This window comes from Oncorhynchus mykiss, chromosome 12 (assembly GCF_057628025.1).
Source record: "Oncorhynchus mykiss isolate SJ-2025 chromosome 12, ASM5762802v1, whole genome shotgun sequence".
Classification (NCBI taxonomy): domain Eukaryota; kingdom Metazoa; phylum Chordata; class Actinopteri; order Salmoniformes; family Salmonidae; genus Oncorhynchus; species Oncorhynchus mykiss.
The window spans coordinates 66283362-66306946 of NC_143033.1; the positions used below are offsets into that span (position 1 = coordinate 66283362).

The 23585-nt window shown below is 42.5% G+C and overlaps 2 protein-coding genes across 22 annotated transcripts in view; both read right to left on the reverse strand.

Moving 5' to 3' along the window:
• The window catches only part of cpt1a2b (carnitine palmitoyltransferase 1A2b), a 58282-nt gene extending 40930 nt beyond the window's left edge, over positions 1 to 17352 (reverse strand). The window contains exons 1-5 of one of the 2 annotated variants that reach the window (XM_036938031.2): positions 17174 to 17352; positions 11930 to 12072; positions 7175 to 7314; positions 4221 to 4392; positions 2894 to 2995 (exon numbers count right to left, since the gene is read on the reverse strand). In XM_036938031.2, coding sequence (XP_036793926.1) covers positions 2894 to 2995; positions 4221 to 4392; positions 7175 to 7314; positions 11930 to 12070 — 555 coding nt within the window. In that variant the 5' untranslated portion in view covers positions 12071 to 12072; positions 17174 to 17352. Of the gene's footprint in view, positions 1 to 2893; positions 2996 to 4220; positions 4396 to 7174; positions 7315 to 11929; positions 12073 to 17173 lie in introns of both variants that reach the window. The other variant, XM_036938030.2, reaches the window with a different exon arrangement.
• A 2539-nt stretch (positions 17353 to 19891) lies between these two features.
• brsk1b (BR serine/threonine kinase 1b) overlaps positions 19892 to 23585 on the reverse strand; it is a 30575-nt gene continuing 26881 nt past the window's right edge. For 10 of the 20 annotated variants that reach the window (XM_090193036.1, XM_090193026.1, XM_090193037.1 and 7 more), the window contains 3 exons: positions 23212 to 23425; positions 22575 to 22664; positions 19892 to 22214 (listed from right to left, as the gene is read on the reverse strand). In XM_090193036.1, coding sequence (XP_090049162.1) covers positions 22006 to 22214; positions 22575 to 22664; positions 23212 to 23425 — 513 coding nt within the window. In that variant the 3' untranslated portion in view covers positions 19892 to 22005. The remainder of the gene's footprint in view (positions 22215 to 22574; positions 22665 to 23211; positions 23426 to 23585) is intronic. The other 10 variants (XM_090193027.1, XM_090193025.1, XM_090193034.1 and 7 more) reach the window with 2 other exon arrangements.

Below are 23585 nucleotides of genomic sequence, written 5' to 3' on the forward strand. Positions count from 1 at the left end.
CATTCTGCAACGGAAACCATTGACTCCGAGCATCAATTTGGTTTGCAACAAAAACAAGAGAAGAAGAATTTTGGAAGTATATATTGGAAGAATTCAGCTAGGTCCTTCACAGTTTCATTCTGTTTGCCTCTGTTTGATTCCACTCTGATTCAGTCCATCCTATTTAAAATGGGCAAGATAAAAATGGATGTTCAATCGTTGTCAGGTTTCAGGTGACAACCAGCCATTTCAATTATTCAAACTCAGGTTGGTTGTTGATCATCGCTAGACAGCCATTTTCAAGCAGATTTAAGTCAAAACTGTAACTACGCCATTCAACGGCAGGAATATTCAATGTCGTCTTGGTAAGCAACTCCAGTGTGGCCTTGAGTTTTAGGTTATTTTCCTGCTGAAAAGGTGAAAGTCTCCCAGTAACCACATATCTATCCACAGTTATGTGATTAAAGTCACACCGTATTAAAACAAAAGCCCCGACAGCTGTGATAGAAACAGGAAGTTTCACAAAACAAAATCGGATACAACGCTGACACAATTTGTTCGTTCGACACGGCGACATCTTTGTGTCTCTGTCAAATGAATTACGCGAGAAATGGCGGTGCATGTGTTGCATTGGATTTGCCCCAAACATAATGCTTTGTATTCGATAAAAAGTAAATTTCTTTGCCACATTTTTTGCAGTATTACTTTAGTGCCTTATTGCAAACAGGATGGATGATTTGGAATATTTTTTGTTGTGCACAGGCTTCCTTCTTTTTACATTGTCACTTAGGTTAGTATTTTGACGTAACTGCAACGTTGTTGATCCGTCCTCAGTTGTCTCCTGTCACAGCCATTAAACGGAGTAACTGTTTTTAAAGCTACCGCTGGCCGCATGGTGAAATCCCCAAGCAGTTTCCTTCCGCTCCAGGAAACGGAGTTAGGAAAGGCGCCTGTATCTTTGTATTGACTGGGTATATTGATAAACCATCCAAAGCGTAATTGATAACTTCAACATGTTCAAAGGGATAAGAATCCTGTTAACCACTATGATTGCACTTATTGAGTCCATGCAACTTATTATGTGACTTGTTAAGCACATTGTTACTCCTGTACTTATTTAGGCTTGCCATAACAAAGGGGTTTGATCATATTACTCCAGTGCTAGCCTCTATACACTGGCTTCCTGTTAAGGCTAGGGCTGATTTCAAGGTTTTACTGCTAACCTACAAAGCATTACATGGGCTTGCTCCAACCCATCTCTCCTATTTGGTCCTGCCGTACATACCTACACGTACCCTATAGTCACAAGACGCAGGCCTCCTTACAGTCCCTAGAATTTCTAAACAAACAGCTGGAGGCAGGGCATTCTCCTATAGAGCTACATTTTTATGGAATGGTCTGCCTATCCATGTGAGAGACGCAGACTCAGTCTCAACCTTTAAGTCTTTACTGAAGACTCATCTCTTCAGTAGGTCCTATGATTGAGTGTAGTCTGGCCCAGGGGTGTGAAGGTGAATGGAAAGGCACTGGAGCGATGAACCACCCTTGCTGTCTCTGCCTGGCCGGTTCCCCTCTCTCCACAAGGATTCTCTGCCTATAACCCTATTACGGGGGCTGAGTCACTGGCTTACTGGTGCTCTTCCATCCCGCCCCTAGGAGGGGTGCGTCACTTGAGTCACTGACGTGATCTTCCTGTCCGAGTTTAGCGCATCCTCGGGTTCGTGCTGTGGGGAGGTTTTCGTGGGATATACTCAGCCTCAGTCTCAGGGTAGTAAGTTGGTGGTTGAAGATATCCCTCTAGTTGTGTGGGGGCTGTGCTTTGGCAAAGTGGGTTGGGTTATATCTTGCCTGGTTGGCCCTGTCCGGAGGTATCGTCAGACGGGGCCACAGTGTCTCCCGACCACTCCTGTCTCAGCCTCCAGTATTTATGCTGCAATAGTTTGTGTCGGGGGGCTAGGGTCAGTCTGTTATATCTGAAATATTTATCCTGTCTTATCGGGTGTCTTGTGTGAATATAAGTATGCTCCCTCTTAATTCTCTCCCTCCCCTCCAGGAGGACCTGAGCCCTAGGACCATGCCTCAGGACTACCTGGCCTGATGACTCCTTGCTGTCCCCAGACCACCTGGGCGTACTGCTGCTCCTGTTTCAACTGTTCTGCCTGCGGCTATGGAACCCTGACCTGTTCACCGGACATGCTACCTCGTCCCGGACCTGCTGTTTTCAACTCTCTCTACCGCACCTGCTGTCTCTAACTCTGAATGCCCGGCTATGAAAAGCCAACTGACATTTTCTCATGAGGTGCTGACCTGTTGCACCCTCTACAACCACAGTGATTATTATTATTATTTGACCCTGCTGGTCATCTATGAATGTTTGAACATCTTGGCCGTGTTCTGTTATAATCTCAACCCGGACAGCCAGAAGAGGACTGGCCACCCCTCAGAGCCTGGTTCCACTTTAGGTTTGTTCCTAGGTTCCTGCCTTTCTAGGGAGTTTTTCCTAGCCACCGTGCTTCTACATCTGCATTGCTTGTTGTTTGGGGTTTTAGGCTGGGTCTCTGAACAGCACTTTGTGACATCGGCTGATGTAAAATGGACCTTATAAATACATTTGATTGATACATCTGATTGGTTTAATACTTATTGACTCAAGACATTTCAGCTTTTCATTTTTAATTAAGCTTTTCTTTTTTTAATCCATTTTGACATTATGGGGTATTGTGTGTAGATCAGTGACACAAAATCTAAATTGAATACATTTTCAATTCAGGCTGTAACACAACAACATTTGGAAAAATTCAAGGGGTGTGAATACTTCCTGAAACCACAATATCTCTGCCACTAGGGTAAACTGGGCACTCTTAGGTTGGTTATGCGTTTTGGGGAAGCGGATCCTGGATCTGTGCACACTCACCCTCTCCAGTGTGTCTTTTATGGGCGGGACAGGCAGGCAAGGAAGAGAGGTCTGATAGCTGTACAGGAGAGGCTTCCTGCCAGACAGCAGACGCACCAGGGTCTGAGATGAGATGAGATAGAGATAGAGATAGAGAGAGAGAGAGAGAGAGAGGGGGGGGGAGTGGGAGAGAGAGAGAGAGAGAGAGAGAGAGAGAGAGAGAGAGAGAGAGAGAGAGAGAGAGAGAGAGGGGGGGGGGGGGAGTGGGAGAGAGAGAGAGAGAGAGAGATATAGAGAGATAGAGAGAGAGAGAGAAGAGAGAAGAGAGAGAGAGAGAGAGAGAGAGAGAGAGAGCATCAATGAATCTACTAAAACTACAACCACAGTACAAACAAATATTTGTTTTATTACTAAACCCAGATAGACCACAGCCTGTCGTTTCCAATGGGAACAAATGAGTCATAGTGGGCAGAACAAGCAAGGAGGTTGGCAGAGCCAAGCACGAGCTAGCGAGATCCTATTGGCGTTTTCTAGAATGCGTCTGCATGTTTCCGTTAGGGAACGCCTCCTCTGTGAAGTGCGCGTGTGCAATAACTCAATTTGCCTTTGCACTCCTAAACAACGCAATTTTTAAACACTTTGGCAAAGGTTAAAGTCTACAAAACTTAAGTCAGCTCTGTTCATAACAGATTTTACTTTTGGGAACAGAAACTGTACTGGCAAATGTTTCATCGATGAGAAAATGTGCAGAATGTCAGCCAAAAGTTTCCTCATTGAGCGAGAGAGAGAGAGAATACATAAAATGAATACATTATAGTAGTAGACTGGTTGTCAGTGTGGCTGCAGGTCTGCGAGAGACTCCAAGAAAACATCACTGGATAAAAGAAAAACAAGTAACAGGGGGGACCTCTATTGGTCAAACGTAGAAGATTACAGCCCTGTACTGGCATGAGTTTAAAGAACAGGCCCTGACCCATGTCAGCCAGTTATTGTCATGAGAGAGACGGCCAGTCTCACGGTAATCGACTGTTAATATAATCCGCTCACCACCATATTTGGCAGGCGAGTGGAAACGCCAAGCGGATGCTTCACATGTATATGTCCAGCTGAAGACATTTGTCACATTGTTCCCGTCTGTGGTACAACTGCAGCTACTTCTCCTGTTCATGCTTTGGCCACCGCGTGTACCATTGCCACAACAAATACCATGACCAGCGATTACAATATCACCATTATTCCATCCCGTCTATATCTACACTACTACAGGGGGAAAAAAAAGGAACAAAATGCTAGAGTGAGAAGTTTCCTCATTAAAAGGTCTCCACCGTCTCTGGCATAGCATGCATACCACCCAGACTTTGGTGGTGGTGGAGATGTGTCCGTGCTGCTCGAACATCCAGCGGTGGTAGGAGAGCAGCAGCTTGAGACAGAACCTCAGGGTCAGGATGAGCGACAGCCACAGCAGGGTACTGAACACCAGCACTGACAGCATGGTCTGGCCCTGGACACTCAGAGAAAGACTACTGGTGGGTGGGAGAGGAGAGAGGAGAGAGGAGAGAGAGAATACCGACAATGAATGCATTATAGTAGTAGACTGGTTGTCAGTGCGGCTGCAGGTCTGCGAGAGACTCCAAGAAAACATCACTGGATAAAATAAAAACAAGTAACAGGGGGACCTCTGTTGGTCAAACGGAGAAGATTACAGCCCTGTACTGGCATGAGTTTAAAGAACAGGCCCTGACCCATGTCAGCCAGTTATTGTCATGAGAGAGACGGCCAGTCTCACGGTAATTGACTGTTTCATTAATATAAACCACGTTTTGCATCTCCAGGCCTCCATTACAAGCCACTGATGCAGGCCTCTGGAACACCTAGATCTAATTCATTCATTGAATATACAATGTCACAATAAATCCATTATTTTATTTTTGTCAAGTCTAAAGAAACATTATGATATGAAGAAAATGTATTTCCGAAGAACAGAATATGATCTGGCCTACTGTATGTTATCTGGCTATGCTCCATACCATAGGCTGTAGGCGTGTTCATTAAAATCAGACAAGATGTGCTTATAAGTCCCGTGCCATTATTTTGTATCATATGATTTTATAGTAAGAAGAATATAATTTAACTTAGCTGAATAAAATAGAAAGGATATTTGTCCTGTTCCGGAGCGCATGAGAAGCGGCTATCTTGAGCGTAAAAGTGACCATTTGAAACAGGTCCTGTCCTATACACTATATTCAAACCTTAGAATGTCTTAGAAATCAAAACATTTATGGGCTGCATGGTGCGACTATAGGCTATTGGTGATTTGAGAAAGTAGAAAAACAAAAACAACTTGTGCTCTGTTCCTTGCCTCAGGCTGCATGTGCTGTTCTCATCAAGTGAACATATTTTCACCTATAACGCTATTCTCAATTTAATCTCGTCTTTTCTAATACGTAAAATATGTGTTTCGATTTAGAATGGCCCATTATTAAATGGGCAGGAACAGGGGGAAAAATAAACACACACACACATAATGAATGTTATCATGGGAGGAGGGCGCAGGAACGTGAGTTTACATACAGTGGGGCAAAAAAGTATTTAGTCAGCCACCAATCGTGCAAGTTCTCCCACTTAAAAAGATGAGAGAGGCCTGTCATTTTCATCATAGGTACACTTCAACTATGACAGACAAAATGAGGAAAAGAAATCCAGAAAATCACATTGTAGGATTTTTAATGAATTTATTTGCATATTATGGTGGAAAAAAGTATTTGGTCAATAACAAAAGTTTCTCAATACTTTGTTATATACCCTCTGTTGGCAATGACAGAGGTCAAACGTTTTCTGTAAGTCTTCACAAGGTTCACACACTGTTGCTGGTATTTTGGCCCATTCCTCCATGCAGATCTCCTCTAGAGCAGTGATGTTTTGGGGCTGTTGCTGGGCAACACAGACTTTCAACTGCCTCCAAAGATTTTCTATGGGGTTGAGATCTGGAGACTGGCTAGGCCAATCCAGGACCTTGAAATGCTTCTTATGAAGCCACTCCTTCCTTGCCCGGGCGGTGTGTTTGGGATCATTGTCATGTTGAAAGACCCAGCCACGTTTCATCTTCAATGCCCTTGCTGATGGAAGGAGGTTTTCACTCAAAATCTCACGATACATGGCCCCATTCATTCTTTCCTTTACACGGATCAGTCATCCTGGTCCCTTTGCAGAAAAACAGCCCCAAAGCATGATGTTTCCACCCCCATGCTTCACAGTAGGTATGGTGTTCTTTGGATGCAACTCAGCATTCTTTGTCCTCCAAACACGACGAGTTGAGTTTCTACCAAAAAGTAATATTTTGGTTTCATCTGACCATATGACATTCTCCCAATCTTCTTCTGGATCATCCAAATGCTCTCTAGCAAACTTCAGACGGGCCTGGACATGTACTGGCTTAAGCCAGCAGGGGGACACGTTTGTAACTTTGGTCCCAGCTCTCTGCAGGTCATTCACTAGGTCCCCCCATGTGGTTCTGGGATTTTTGCTCACCGTTCTGGTGATCATTTTGACCCCACGGGGTGAGATCTGGCATGGAGCCCCAGATCGAGGGAGATTATCAGTGGTCTTGTATGTCTTCCATTTCCTAATAATTGCTCCCACAGTTGATTTCTTCAAACCAAGCTCCTTACCTATTGCAGATTGAGTCTTCCCAGCCTGGTGCAGGGCTACAATTTTGTTTCTGGTGTCCTTTGACAGCTATTTGGTCTTGGCCATAGTGGAGTTTGGAGTGTGACTGTTTGAGGTTGTGGACAGGTGTCTTTTATACTGATAACAAGTTCAAACAGGTGCCATTAATACAGGTAACGAGTGGAGGACAGAGGAGCCTCTTAAAGAAGAAGTTACAGGTCTGTGAGAGCCAGATATCTTGCTTGTTTGTAGGTGACCAAATACTTATTTTCCACCATAATTTGCAAATAAATTCATAAAAAATCCTACAATGTGATTTTCAGGATTTTTTTTCTCATTTTGTCTGTCATAATTGAAGTGTACCTATGATGAAAATTACAGGCCTCTCTCATCTTTTTAAGTGGGAGAACTTGCACAATTGGTGGCTGACTAAATACTTTTTTGCCCCACTGTAAATGGTAAAGTGAGTCAGCCATAACTATAGCCAACTAAGCCCAGGATGTAGCTTTAATAAGGGCATAGGTCATGTGTAGTATAACATTAATTATAAACTGGGTGGTTCTACTCTTCCTCCCTAGGACAGTGTATGATGTAGTTACCGCACAGGGAGAGGTAGTGAGTAATATAGCTAGTTACCTGACGGGCAGGTGCTCCTGGATTTTGGCAATGAGGCCCATGGAGGGGTCAGAGCGCATGTACATGGTGGCCAGGATGGCTATGACAACAAACAGCCAGGAGGAAGGGCTGGCAGGGTACACCCCTTTGATCACCCTGTTCTGTCACCACAGAAGAAGAAGACCACGGTGTGAATATACTGTACATAGAATATGAAATGGTAGGACTGGTAGAAAATAGAGAGGTCAGTGTACTGGATACTTGAAGACCAGTAGAAAAACATAGTGTCAGTATATAGGATGAATTGGATATGGTTACCTGAGGAATAGTAAAGAAAGTAGTAAATATGCATAACGATGAAAGTGAAGGTGATATAATGTATATTCATATGTATATACTGTACGTACACACACACACACACACACACACATTCATTCAAGGGTTTTTCTTTATTTTTACTATTTTCTACATTGTGAGCTGCATCAGATGACCTGGCCTCCACAATCACCCGACCTCAACCCAATAAAGATAGTTTGGGATGAGTCGGACCGCAGAGTGCAGGAAAAGCAGCCAACAAGTGCTCAGCATATGTGGGAAATCCTGCAAGACCGTTGGAAAAGCATTCCAGGTGAAGAGAGAATTCCAAGTGTGTGTAAAGCTGTCATCAAGGCAAAGGGTGGCTACTTGAAAGAATCTCAAATATATTTTGATTTGTTTAACACTTCTTTTTTTGGGGGGGTCACGATATGATTCCATGTGTGTTATTTTATCGTTTGGATGCCTTCACTATTATTCTACAATGTAGAATATAGCAAAAACAAAGAAAAACCCTGGAATGAGTAGTTTGTGACCAAACTTTTGACCAGTACTGTATATAAATGTCAAGGACTGGTTTTAGAGGAAGACCTGGCACATACTGAACCCTTCATCTCAACATTACTCAATTCAAACTCTTAAACATGCCTGAGGCAGGAGTCTGAAGAGGAACTGTTGCACAGAAAAAAAAGGAAACAATCCAACATTGGAGTTGACAGACAAAAACTTGAAGAATAGGCGTGGCTACGCTTCAAGTCAACGGCTCATGACAATGTCTGAGTATGCACAGGGGCACCATAGCAACCCGGTTGGGAGGCGTGTCGGAGTGAACACGAGTTCAATACTTTTGACGTACATGAAGGCCTAGCCATTATTGAGTCGCCTTTGCTTGTAAATATCCTTTGATATCTGTTGATTTAAATGTGATTTTGTCCGTATGTAATGATTGCTGCAAAATGAATTGCCTCAGAGGACATTAAAGTTACCTAAACTAGTTGAGCACTACAGCATAGACAACATGAGGGAAGTGACATTGCATAAAAAAAAAAAGCCATGCGACACAACTTCACAAAAAAAAAACACTCATCAGCACAGCTGTACAGTGAGCAGAGCAAAATACTGTAAGTAATGTACTAACAAAAAGGTATTTGTTGACATATTTATACATCAAAGTCCAGCCCGTTTCCCTCTGCATCAGGCTCTGTAGCACCTACATATTGCATTTCACAGAACATGAACACACACATGCATACATTCTCTCATACATAGACACACACGCACTCATGTTGTCCTATATACACTATATGTATACAGTACCAGTGTCAAATGTTTTGAACACCTACTCATTCAAGGCTTTTTCTTTATTTTTACTATTTTCTACATTGTAGAATAATAGTGAAGAAATCAAAACTATGAAATAACGCATATGGAATCATGTTGTAACCAAAAAAGTGTTAAACAAATCAAAATATATTTTAAATTATTAAAAGTAACCACTCTTTGCCTTGATGACAGCTTTGCACACTCTTGGCATTCTCTCAACCAGCTTAACCTGGAATGCTTTTCTAACAGTCTTGATGGAGTTCCCACATATGCTGAGCACTTGTTGGCTGCTTTTCCTTCAATCTGCGGTCCAACTCATCCCAAACCATCTCAATTGGGATGAGGTTGGTGATTGTGGAGGCCAGGTCATCTGATGCAATACTCCATCACTCTCCTTGGTCAATACCCCTTACCCCACCTGGAGGTGTGTTGGGTCACTGTCCTGTTGAAAAACAAATGATAGTCCCACTAAGAACAAAGCAGATGGGATAGTGTATCGCTGCAGAATGTTGTGGTAGCCATGCTGGTTAAGTGTGCCTTGAATTCTAAATAAATCACAGACAGTGTCACCAGAAAAGCACCATCACACCTCCTCCATGCTTCACGGTGGGAACCACACATGCAGAGATCATCCGTTCACTTACTCTGCATCTCACAAAGACAAAAAAAATCTCAAATTTGGACTCATCAGACCAAAGGACAGATATCCACTGGTCTAATGTCCATTGCTCGCGTTTCTTGGACCATTAGTAGTGGTTTCTTTGCAGCAATTTGACCATGAAGGCCTGATTCATGCAGTCTCCTCTGAACAGATAACATTGAGATGTCTGTTCCTTGAACTCTGTTTTGCATTTATTTGGGCTGCAATCGGAGGTGCGGTTAACTCTAATGAACTTATCCTCTGCAGCAGAGGTAACTCTGGGTCTTCATTTCCTGTGGCGGTCCTCATGAGGGCCAGTTTCATCATAGCGCCTGATGGTTTTTGCGACTGCACTCTTTAAATTTTCTGAATTGACTGATTTTCATGTCTTAAAGTAATGATGGACTGTCGTTTCTCTTTGCTTATTTGAGCAGTTCTTGCCATAATGTGGACTTGGTCTTTTACCAAGTAGGGCTATCTTCTGTATACCACCCCGACCTTGTCACAACACAACTGATTGGCTTAAATGCATTAAAACTTGTTGAGGATAGGGGGCAGTATTTTCACTTTGGATGAATTGCGTGCCCATAGTGAACTGCATCCTACTCTGTCCTAGATTGCTAATATATGCATATTATTATTACTATTGGATAGAAAAACACTCTGACGTTTCTAAAACTGTTTGAATTATGTCTGTGAGTATAACAGAACTCATAGGGCAGGCAGTCTTCCAAACAAGAAGTGAAATTCTGAATGAGGTTCAACTTTGACGTCACCGCCCCTTCCTTTCCCAACAAGATATGGATCTGGTAGCACTTCCTACGCCTTCCACTAGATGTCCTCATTCAGTAGAACGTGGAATGGAGCTTTTGTTGTGAACTTACCCCGAATGGGAGGGGAAATAGTCACGGTCTTGGCAGAATGTAATTTCCCTGTGGCGCATTTCTCTGTGGGTGCCACCGTAGTTCCATTTGGCTGCAGCTGAAAACGTATGATCCGGTTGGAACGTTATTGGATATATATGAAAATAACATCCTGAAGATTGATTACCTACTTAGTTTGACCAGTTTATTCGACCTGGAATATATCTTTTTGAAGTTTTTGTGCGAGTTGTCCTGGACCAGCGTCAGCTTTTGGGCACGTGAGCTGAAAGTGATAGCAAATGCAGCTAATTGGACACTAGTATTGGACATTATGGATCAAAACAACGATTTATTGTGGAACTAGGACTCCTTGCACTGCATTCTGATGAAAGATCATCAAAGGTAAGGGAATATTTATGATGTAATTTCGTATTTCTGTTGACTCCAACATGGCGGAGAAATACTTTTACGTCTGAGCGCTCTCAGATTATTGCATGGTAGGCTTTTTCCGTAACGTTTTTAAAAAATCTGACATAGCGGTTGCATTAATAACCAGTGTATCTTTAATTATATGTAGAACATGTATCTTTAGTCAAAGTTTATGATGAGTATTTCTGTTATCTGGCGTAGCTTTCTATAATTCCTCCGGATATTTTGGAGTCATTTCTGAACATGGCGTCAATGTAAACCGAGATGTGTGGATATAAATATGCATATTATCGAACAAAACATAAATGTATTGTGTAACATGTCATCTGATGAAGATTTTCAAAAGGTTAGTGATTCATTTTATCTCTAATCCTGCTTTTGTGACTATCTTTGGCTGGAAAAAATGGCTGCGTTTTTCCTTTGATTTGGATAACATGTTGTGTTTTCGCTGTAAAACATTTAAAAATCGGACATGATGGGTAGATGAACAAGATGTTTATCTTTCATTTGAGGTATTGGACTTGTTAATGTGTGAAAGTTAAATATTTCTAAAGAATATTTTTGAATTCCCTGCGCCACCTTTTCAGCTGAATGGGGGGGTGGAGTTCCCCTCAGGGATCGCCTTGCCATAACAGGTTTTAAGGACAGAAATTCCACAAATGAACTTTTAACAAGGCACACCTGATAATTGAAACGCATTCCAGGTGACTACCTCATGAAGCTGGTTGAGAGAATGCCAAGTGTGGCTATTGTAAAGAATCTCAAATAGAAAATATATTTTGATTTGTTCAACACTTTTTGGGTTATTCCCTGATTCCATGCGTGTTATTTCATAGTTTTGACATCTTCACTATTATTCTACAATGTAGAACAGAGTAAAAATAAAGAAAAACCTTTGAATGAGTGAACCATTATCATGCACTTGTCTCTGCACAGGTACAGGGGGGAAAATACATGTCATCTATGCACGTAAATAGCAAATTGGAGGACGTGTTTAACGTGGTTCATTTCCATGCCAGCCAGGCAGGCTATACTCCTGTTGTAAAGTGGCTGTAGGTAATAACACAAGGTACGTTCTGAGCAAATATTGTAAGAAGTAACACACACTAAGAAAATACTGCAAAGTTGCCTCTGCACCATTTTGTTATCAAACACACACACCCCACAACTACCCCCCCCCCCCCCTCCCCCTCGGTCCTTCTTTACCCTCATGCGGCTGATCCTCTTCTTCCAGGAGCGCAGGCCAGAGAGGTAGATCTGGGTTAGGGCCTGGTAGGAAAGGCGCAGGTCGATCCCCTCGGGGGTGATGGTGAACTGGAATGCCACTGCCTGGTGGGCCTCTGCCATCGCTACGGAAACAGGACCAGAGTCACATACAATCATCTATTAAACAGGAAAAGTTACAGTTACAACTACAGCACCATCAACTATAGAAACAGGACCATACAGTTACATAAAATTATTTTTTATTTTATTTTAAAAAATGTCATAACGCAATCATTGTACCAATACTTGCTTCTACTTCACCATTTTATTTTTTTTAAATCGCATACAGAAGAAGTTATCATGTTTATTTGCAGCCTGTAGTACCCTTCAACTTGGGCTACTCAATGAGAGAGGGCAGCACTGAGCTAGCCTGCAAAGTCACTTCCTGGAGTAGCTCAAACTGCAGGTGCAACATTTCCAAAAACTCCTCCACAAAGCAAGATGGTGACATGCTAAAACGACACTTTCCGATGTTCAAATGCGCCACTGAGACCCCACATAGGAAACAATGGGGCGACGTCAATTGAGTCCCCTGACAATAACAATCCACAGATGATGAGACGATCTGTCTGTGACATTTCAACCATAATATTAGCATCTATCCAATAGGGTTCGGGAAAATACCAAGCATCTCGATACTTGTTAGGACACAAAACACGAAGCGGATGTAACTTCATTAGGAAAACAGCCCTGATGTTGGAAACAAACACCATTATGTTGTCATCCAGAGTCGCATGTATTTATTTTCCAAGCTGTAGCACACTATTTTACAGGCAGCAGGTTTTTAAAGGACCAAAAGGGTTCGGTCAGCTCCGTGATACATTTTTGCCCGTCAAAAAATGTTGTGATGCTGGTATTGTCACAGCCTTTATCGAAGAGAAAGAAAAAACATTGGCATGTTCAATCAAGTGCCCACTGATTGAATCAAGTTTTGGTGAACGGCAATGTGCCGCTGTTCAGTATTAGTCTATTATCCAATACTTTCAGATCTACATAAAGAACCTGGGTACATTAGGTCTACATGACTACCTGTCGGTTCAGTTCTAGTCTCGGTCATTCCTCACATGGTTGAACTGGATCATTTCCAAACGTCAAAGCTATACTGTACTATACTGTAACTGTGCCCCGAAAAAAAGATGCACAGATGTGTGGGGGCGCACACACACACACACACACAACAGGGGTAAAGTTCACTGGTACAGCTTGCCACTGTTGTGTGACGGTTCACATCATACCAACGTGACTGAACCGATTCCAGTTGTAATAGCTACACACTGACACACACACACTGCCATGTACACACTGAACAAAACACACCCCTGCCATGTACACACTGACACACACAACATTGGCCCAGGATGTGATGGTTGACCAGCCTCCAGTACCCCGTTGGCCTTCAACTTGGGCAACTCAATGAGAGAGGGCAGCACTGAGCTAGCTTGCAAAGTCACTTGCTAGAGTAGCTCAGAGAGAGCGAGAGAGAGAGAGAGAGAGAGAGAGAGAGAGAGAGAGAGAGAGAGAGAGAGCGAGAGAGAATGTGTTGGAATGAACAATGCATATTTCTCCCTTCACTCTGATGGGGTTTGCATCTCTCTCTTTCTCTTCCCATATGTCTCTCTCACAACCAGAGAGAAAGGGACAGTAAGAAGAGCGAGAGAAAGAGAGAGAGAGAGAGCAAGGAAGTAAGAAGATTGAGAGGAAGAGAGAGAGAGGAAGTAAGAAGAGCAAGAGCGAGAGAGATTGAGAGAGATAGAGGGATTGAAAGAGTGGGTGTTTAAACTACGTGACACAGTAAATGACAAAGAATCCATGCACACACACACACACACACACACACACACACACGTAGAGGTGTGCACACAGTCAGAAATACACAAAGAATGTGCAAGTGACACACACACACACAGAGAACAACGACAATCGAGGTATTGTGACAATGAAGGAGAGGATTGTTGTTCAGCGTAAGAGTCTTCCATGCTCAGGGCAAGGCAGCTGCCATGCCTCCCGCTCCTCTCCTCAAGTGAAAGACTCCCTCTCCTCTCTGCAAGTGAGACTACATGCCTGCCCTGCATCCACAAATCCTGAACAGGTTCAAACATTGATTTCACCAGCGTCCAAACAATCCAGATGAGTTACTGAGTTATTAGTTTACCTTCGCAAAGTCACTGGGGATAGTTTCAGAGAACACTGGTTCAATACGGTGTGTATAGCCCTCCAGCTATAGCTCTCTAGGTGGGGTCTTAAAAGCTTTACATGGTAAACAGCACTGAGTGAAACTATGGAAATACAACTATTGAGTAGGCTACGTTCCTCACAAGGTGGTGAAACAAGTTTCAAGTTGACAAATAACCTTTGCACTTAGTAACCTGCAAACGGGCGTCTTGGAAATGAAATAGTATGTGGTAAAACAGGTTTGGCGTGATCATTGGGAGAAAGGAAAGAACTCGCTCTGGGAGTTGACTTGCACGTGAACGCGATGGTACAAATACACAATGTTACGAAATCACAAAGCGCAGACTCCAAAACAGCTGGAACATGTGGTGCACGCACATTCAGTTGTTTATACCGCATGTTAATTGATAATAAATGAAATCAATTAACTAATTAACTGTCTGTGTGTGTAGATCTGTATTATACAGAATATAAAGGATAGGTCTACTTTCTCCACCTATATCTGATTGCAGTGACATGAATTGTGCACGAAATGTAAGCCAAGGGAAGATGTATTTGACCATTTAGGGCTACACTGTCGCCCATCCACTTCCTGCCTGTGTGTAGGTCTATCAGCAAAGACATCTCGGTTACGTTATGACGTTTCTACAGGAAAACTACAGGTCTACTTAGGCCCTAGCCTACTTGTAGCCAATAGTCTAATCGTATGCAACATTCCTAGAAACTAGGGAATTATCATATGTTTTAGCCAACTATTTTTTTTTTTGCAAACAGTGGTGGAAAAAAATACCCAATTGTCAAACTTGAGTAAAAGTAAAGATGAATTAATAGAAAATGACTAATAAATGTAAAAGTCACCCAGTAAAATGCTACTTGAGTAAAAGTCTAAAAGTATTTGGTTTGAAATATACTTAAGTATCAAAAGTGTAATTGTTAAAATATACTTATACTATCAAAAGTAAAAGTATAAATCATTTCAAATTCCTTATATTAAGCAAATCAGATGGCATGACTGTAAAATATAGATGCTTTTATTTATTTTTTACAGATAGCCAGGGGCACACTCCAGCACAGACATAATTTACAAACAAAGCATGTGTTTAGTGAGTCCGCCAGATCAGAGGCAGTAGGGATGATCAGGGATGTTCTCTTGATAAGTGTGTGAATTTGACCGTTTTGGGTGTCAGGGAAAATGTATGGAATAAAAAGTACATGATTTTCTTCAGTAATGTAGAGTAAGAGTAAAAATATTCAAAAATATAAATAGTAAAGTAAAGTACAGGTACACAAAAAAAATACTTTAATACTTTAAAGTATTTTTACTTAAGGAGCCTTATATTACAGGCCCACTTAGACAAATGAAAAGTAGGCCTATAACAAAGCAATTAAAATTTATGTTTTTACCTAACGACTCTATATATTCTTTCACCTGGCTGTTAGAAGTCCAAAAACATGCAACACTCATGATGCACTGACAAAGTAGACTACTGTTCCATTGGGATAAAATATATTGTTTAATTACTGTATCGTATATTCGTCAGAAACTGTTATGTTCCACGCGGGGTTGGATAGGTTACTTTCTAAATGTAATCCGTCACAGTTACATGTCCAAAGTTGTAGCCAGTAACGGAACTTCTGGATGACCCAAACTCAGTAATGTAATCTGATTACATTCAGTTACCTTTTAGATTACTTTCCCCTTAAGAGGCATTAGAAGAAGACAAACATGTATGTTACCAATTGAACGACATCTATTACAGGATAAATCAATGTTAAAGTTTGTTTTCATGGGTTGGTTATGTAGGCTTCTTCTAACCCACCACTTTTTCCTACATATACTAGTATGATTAAATGATAACTTCACATTAAAAACCAACGTCTATCAGAATTCCAGTCATGCCGTGATCTTCAAGAGGAGGATTTGGGAATATGGAATTATAGATGAGCCAAATTGTTTTACCTGAGAATAACCTCAAAACGAAGGACTTATTAGCCAGCCCTACTCTGTTGTTTACGATTTTGTTTTCATGGAGGACTGATGGCTCATTGATTCAAGTTGAAAAATAAATGCTGCCCTCATGGAATGGCATGCACTACTGAAAAGTGCTATTTACATGTGAAAAATGAATGCCATTTGCTATAGGCCTATTGTTTACCTTTTTGATGGTGACACTTTGATATCTTGATAATATGCAACAGTTTAAAAAGGCACAAATAGCTAAATGAGAGGCATTGTGATTCACATTGGGACGGCAGGTAGCCTAGTGGTTAAAGCTTTGCTGGATCGAATCCCCGAGCAGACAAGGTAAAGATCTGTCGTTCTGCCCCTGAACAAGGCAGTTAACCCACTGTTCTCCGGTAGGCCGTCATTGTAAATTAGAATTTGTTCTTAACTGACTTGCCTAGTTTAAATAAAGGTTCAAATATTTAAAAATGCGCCGTAGACTGCTGTCATCGTAGACTGCCGCCTCCAAGTGTTTATTCAAGTTGGATAATCTTTGGATGCCGATAGTTTGGCCTACACAGGTGGGCAGCGGCGCCTACTCTTTTCCAGCGATCCATCAAACACATTTGGTGTGTCATCATAATGGTCTCTGACTTGTGGTCAGGTGGCCCAAATGTAAACCTGGTCCAAATGTAAACCTTTTTTCAATGCTGATTTCAATGTCATTGAGAAAACAGAAGTGTCAAATATTATTTTTCGCAACATCCTTTCTGAAATGAAAAGTAATCCTCGAAGTAATCATCTAGTTTTTCAAAAGTATATGTAATCCGATTACAATAGTTTTGCTGGTAACGGATTACAGTTACCATTTTTGTGTAATCCCTTACATGTAATCCGTTACTCCCCAACCCTGGTTCCGCGTCCCTTCGAACGAATGGTGGGTTCATTCAATATCGCACATCCATCGCTCGCTACACACAAAAGTCAACACACTAACTAGCAGCAGTGCACTGAAAACCACGCCCAAGGAAAACCACAACGAGTAGACAATAATGTAATAGAAATACCTGTATTAGTCTTGAAATGTCTTGCCGTAAAAGCACCCCAAAGGAGTTATTCAAACACCGAATCTCTTCTTTTTTTTTTTTGTTACATCCAACCACTCCTTTCACTCTCAGTGAAAACAGACTGGAGTAGGTGGGCAGCGGCGCCAGAGAGCCACATACATGGATGACATCACTCTCACAACCCCGCCTCTTTTTTTGTGTGTCACATGGGACGCGGTGAACACCCTTTCCGAGCGCATTTACCGATTGAGTCAATACAGTAAATTATCAATCAATATTACACATCCAAAAAACAGACCCGGGATCTGTCGTGTCGCTACACAGTGTAGTCTACATTTGGCAATATATATATATATTATTTTTTTTTAAATACTATTTTTGCTAAAGAAAATGCAGATGTTGAGCACAATTTATGGTCAGTAATCCTAATTAATAGAAGAGTAGGAATTGAGGCAGTTTCTTAACTTCTGATGTAGTTTATTGTTCTTTATTTATCACAGGCAATAATAATAATCATAATAGTGCACTTTCATTTTTTATTTTTTATATAATACAGACATTTCTTATTTAATCCTCCTCATCATGTTGTTTTCCCCCAAATTTCTGTTTTGAATTTTTAAGAATTGTTTTGTTCTACTGTGTATGAAGTGGGGGGGGGGGGGGGGGGGAGGATAACAGTTTTACAATCTTGGAATGATCAATAATGATGACAACAATAATCATATTGTGAGTACAGGGTGAATAAAGAATCAAGACATGGTTTCATACTGTATACAATGGACAGACACATGGGGAGGGGTGTGATTATATAAGGATGGGCTGGGGTTGAGGTATTTTCATCTGGATAAGAGGATTGGGGGGGGGGGTGGGGGGTTCAAGAAGAGATACAAAGAGATAATGAGGGTGTAGGAAGGGGGCAAGGAGGGGGTTGAGTTGGTTGGAGAGAGAGGGGGCCTTTTGTTGTACGATTCACCCGCAATGGGGGTCAAACTTCTCCCCCTCATCCCATCATTTACTTTGAACGGTTATTTACACACAATGTCTAAGAAGGGTTTCGCTCTAGTTGTATCTCCAGACAGTTTTTCCCCTAGTTTCCCCTAGGCGGGGCGTCCAAGCTCTCAGTAACAGCAACGTCCAGGCCCTTTGGCCTCAACAACGCCAATTGAAACCAATAGAAGCCAAACTCTTTTAGACGTGGAGCAACAGAAATAGGCAGGGAGAGGTCTACCCCACCTATACAAAAGGTAGGGGTAACGCTGTCTCCCACTATCCCTCTCTGGTTTAAAGCACAGGGTAATGGAGAATGAAAGACTGTGGGGTCGTCTTGTGTCACATCTCGCTCCCATTCACATGACCCCTGACCTAGCATTAGAATGTGGCGGGGAGTAGGATGAGGGCTCGGAACAAAACGGACAGGTCGAGCAAATATAACAGGCATGTACCTCCCTCCGTACGCATCATCTTAAGGCGCCAAAACTCATTCCTGGCTATGCAAACTCTTACAACTACTATTCTGTGCAGGACGGTGCTGGATTCATATGCCACCTATATTAATGCAGTAAAAAAACAAAAACATTCAGTCATCACCCCCTACATTGCTTTCCAGTAGTGTCATGCAGCATTTCATTGGAGACTAGCTCGGCCAGCATGGTTACACATCCGCCATGCTGGAAAGGACAATGTGAAAGGAAAATATCCAAGACAGCACAGTACGGTTCGAGTCGGCACGATATTAGGAAAATGGGTACATGATTCCTGCCAAAAGGCCTTGAGTGAAGGGTGTGAGCTACAATGAGAGGTGAGCTACTAAAAGTCAACAAGCCATAATCGTGTTCTTTGCTGTGTTGGAAGGGGAGCAAGACGAGCCCCAGGTCAGGAAATAGAGGAAGACTGCCTCCCACTCTTTTCGTATTTCATGGTAAATGGCCGTTTCACACCAGGGAAGTATCCAGTAGACAGAGAGTACGCTAAGTAAAGAGTTACAATAACCTACTGTTCTACGTCTCCTAGCTACAGAACCGCCCCTGTTTGCTGTACGAGGAGTTGTGTGCTATGGTAGCAGCGTGTTGACTCGGACTGATATGAAGTGTGATGATGGCTGATGGGGACGTGGTGTGCCGTGCCGCGGTGAGTCTCAGTTACTGTGTCGTGGTCACAGCGGTCACGTGAGGCAGGGTGAGACTGATAATAGGGGCTTAATGGCGGTGGCATGAAACAACAAGGTGTCGACTGATGACGAGGGACTAGGGAGAGACTAGAACGAAACCTGCGTTTACTTTTGGTGCTCTTTGCAAGGGGAAGGGGTATGTGGGGGGTCGTAATGAAGGAAGTGGGGGGCAGTGGCCAAGGGCGAAAGGGATGGTAGGGGGAAACCACAACGTGTTTGGTGTCTTTTAGGACAGTGCGTTCCAATGTTAAGGTCCAGTTTTTAATTGTTGTTTTTTTTTTTCTCTGAAAGAACAGGAGGGTTTCTGTTTTTGAAGGGTCCGTGTGTGTGTGTGTGTGCGAATACTGTTTGCGTTCTGCACATGGGGTTGGGCCCTCAGTCAGTGTTTTTATGTGGCGTGTCCATATCTTTGTCCTCTTAAGTAACAACATTCTAGCAGAATGTGACAGAGAAGGAATTGGAGATTACTACCCCCCCACCCTTTCCTGCTCTCCTCTGCTTTTTCAAGTGTCTATGCAATCATTTTTTATTTACTTCATGAAAGATTTTCATTTTTATTTTTTTTGCCATCCCAGAAATTCCCAAAGCATCAAATCTATCCTTGGCCCATTTCTTAAAATGTGTTTTGTTTTTGCTTTGTTTTGTTGCTTTAAAACTGGAAATGATCTTCATTATTACCAAACAAAGACAAATCAACAATAAAGACACAACATCAAAAAGGATCTGGAAGGATTTTTGCAGCATTGGTTTCTAAAACATTGAGGAATGATTGGACAAGAGGTTGTTTTCTGTCCTGCTCTGGAAACGACGGTTCAATCTGGTTTCTCCTGCAAGCAGCCATTTTTGTCCGTTTCAATGCTGTTCCAATATTCCAACAGAACTTTCCCCTCTATTCTTGTCAGCATCTTCCCTTTCCACTTTACAATATATAAATCAACAATTAAATACATAAATAAATATTAAATAAATCTATGACAAATGAAATAAAATACTTTTACAATAGTGTTTTTTTTCCGTTTTTGACATTCACTTGGTTAGCGTTATCCTCCATTTTGTTGGCGGCAAACATCAAACTCATTTGCGCTCAAATCACATAAACAAAAGGAAAAATGAAACAAAAAAACAAAATGGATTTCATTCTTTTTGTGTGTGGTCTGTTTCTTCCCTCTCCTGGGAATGAGTGTGCATCAGTTTCAGTGTCTTTCTCTCTGTCATCCTTAAGACAAAGTCTCTCTTTTTGTTTCTTGAAATGAGCTTTTCCACCTCCTCCCCTCCCTCCCTCTTTCTGCTCTCTTAACAGAACAAATCCGTCTAGGTGTCTAGGGCCTTTTCAAAAGCCGCATCATTCAGTGCCCCATGTCGGCCATATTGGGAACGTAAGGGAGGGAGGGTTGGTTGTTTTCTGTCGAAGACAATAATGGATGTGGAGGGCTGGGTCCAGTCCTCGCGGAATGAACACAACTGATGACGGTGACTTCCTGTGAACCACAACATCTTCATCTGAGCACCTCATTCTGAGGACCTGCTGAGGGCTCCAAATTACTCGAACGATTCCAATTATGTCGTTCACTCATCTGTTTGAAGTCTCTCCGTGTTCCAGATGTCAGTCGTAGTGGGAGGGGGGGGGGGGGGGGGGGGGGGTGCGTTGAGACATTCTTCCATGCCTTGTCCGTTCTTTTTCTTCAACTTGGGTGATATCCGTAGAGATATCCGTTTGCTGAATCCTCACTTCAAGGCAAGATGGTTTTCATAAGTTTGTTTCAATTGTATTTTAGGAATCGTACAATTGTGCTGTTTCGTTATGGAGACAAACAGGTATTTGTCTTTATTTTGTTCAAATGGCTGTATTGACGTCTTTGGAGCGACTTGGATGAAAAGATGCAATCGGACGCGTCACTCTGATTTTGATGCAGTCTTCCTCACCCTTATCTTCAATTCTACCATGTTTCTGTACCATGTTTCTGTACCATGTTTCTGTTCCAGGTTTCTGTTCTGTTCTCGTAACTTATCGTCACTGAGAATCCGGTGAAAGGACCCAACCTGTCCGTTTCCCCGACCGCCACTAAATTGACTTGACCCGTAATATTTCACTCTCACTGCCCCCCCCCCCCCCCCCCCAAAAAAAGGATGTTGGGTCAAACTTAAAAGTGGATCCGCGCCAACTAGGAAACGCTGTTATAATTATTATTTCTGGAATTCCACAAAGGTTTTCATCTTATTGGTTGTAGACCGGATAACTTAAAAAAAACATTTAACCATTCGGAGCCTGCCTTTCCCCGTACAAGTCTTCCTGATTATTTTACTGGCTCCATATTGTTGTTGACAGTTGCATGATGTGTTGTACTTCAAATGTACACTTAGACATTTTTCTGATCTTGGCTTCTCTTCTGAAGCAAGTCCATGAGTGACACTGCGTTTTCCTCTCGTCCTCTCTTTTCTTTCTTCTATCTTGGTGGCCAACTATCTGGTCGGGCCCGTTTCAGGTTGAAGCAGTGGTTTGTGATGATGATTGCTGGGTCAGGTGGTTCGGTAGATGTGACGGTGGTAGTGGTGATGGCGGTAGTGGTAGTCTGAGGGGTTTTTGTCTGTGTTGTTCTCTAATGTCATCCCTCTCTAACGGTCTGCCCTATCTTGTTCTGTTGATGTCTGTTTCCACAATGTTCCCTCAGGGCTGAGACTGTGTCCCGTTGGAGGAAAGGAGTCTGGTCTTGTCTTTACCCGAGCCCTTCCTCTGAAGCACGCTCCCGCTGCCCCCTATCCCTGCGTCACCACGCTCACACTTCTCGCCCCGGTCCCCGCCTCCTTCCGAACGTCGGGAGTTTTGCCGGGTCGGGGTGCCGGGCGGACGCGAGGTCAGCTGCCCATTCTTCTCATCTGAGGAGAAAAAGAGTTAAAAAACATGAGTTTGATGAAGACATATATAAATAAATAGTGTGTGTGTGGTGTGTGTATGTGTGTATGTCTGTGTGTGTATGTGTGCATGTCTGTGTGTGTGTGTCTGTGTGTCTGTGTGTGTCTGTGTGTGTGTCTGTGTGTGTATGTGTGTGTCTGTGTGTGTGTGTGTGTATGTGTGTGTGTGTGTATGTGTCTGTGTGTGTGTGTGTGTGTGTGTATGTGTGTGTGTGTGTGTGTGTGTGTCTGTGTGTATGTGTGCCTGTGTGTGTGTATGTGTGTGTGTGTGTGTGTGTGTGTGTGTGTGTGTGTGTGTGTGTGTGTGTGTGTGAGGGGACCAACCAGCCAGTGCCTGCACAGATGGCTGATCATGAGTACTAAGTAGCTGGGCTTGAATCGTTTCCACCACTCTCTTGAACCTGCGACTTGGACCTAAGGAGTCAGACACAATAAGTTAGTAGTATTTGTACCATTAACATCAGTGATTTTACTGTACACATTAGCCATGTGAACACAGAAATAATAACTTTCGTATTCATTTTTTTATTCAGACCTTTTCTGCTGTTACAAAGCGTTACATTTTGTCGTTACTCGGTCAAGGTATACACTGCCCCGCATCAATATGGGGATGACTTTAAGATGAATTACCTACATGTATAATGAGTTCTGTTTAACTGTCTCCTGACAGTTTTGTGGTATATGTCAGGGATATTTTAACAGGATAAAATATAGGACAAAATCATGCCAAACATTGGTTACCAAACACCAACTACACATTTTTGCAAATGAAAGTCTCATAGACTAAATTAAACTGTAACTTCAAGCGAATCATAACTTCCACTTAAATCACATTTTCACTTGAAAATCCTACTCCCATTGACATCAATGCATAACTAAGTGGCAATTTGCCTTAAGTGGGTAGCAAGAACGCTTTAAAAAAAAGTCTTAAACCTGTAACACAAACAAGTCTGGGAACCACTACCTGATATGAGAGTGAACGTCACGCTGTAGATGCCAGTTTCCCTCTTTCCTTCCCTCTCGGCACGCTCCCTCTCTCTCTCCCTCTCTCCCTCAGAGAAGGCGATGTCCACCTGGAACTTAACAGGCTTCTGGAAGACGGAGGGGCCACCAGAGGACTTATACTCGGCTCTGAAGCTGGTCTGGGAGATGACGCTGTGACTCAGAGACGGGATCTGAACAGATGCAATGCAACAACACAGCATTGGAAACAAGAGGTGGAAACCGCTTTACACGGCTTACAAGACTTTCCATCTATTGTTTATGTGTTCATGTTTTATGGAGGTGGTTGGTGTATCTTTGTATCATGGCTGTGCAGGCCTTTCACTGAAAGTA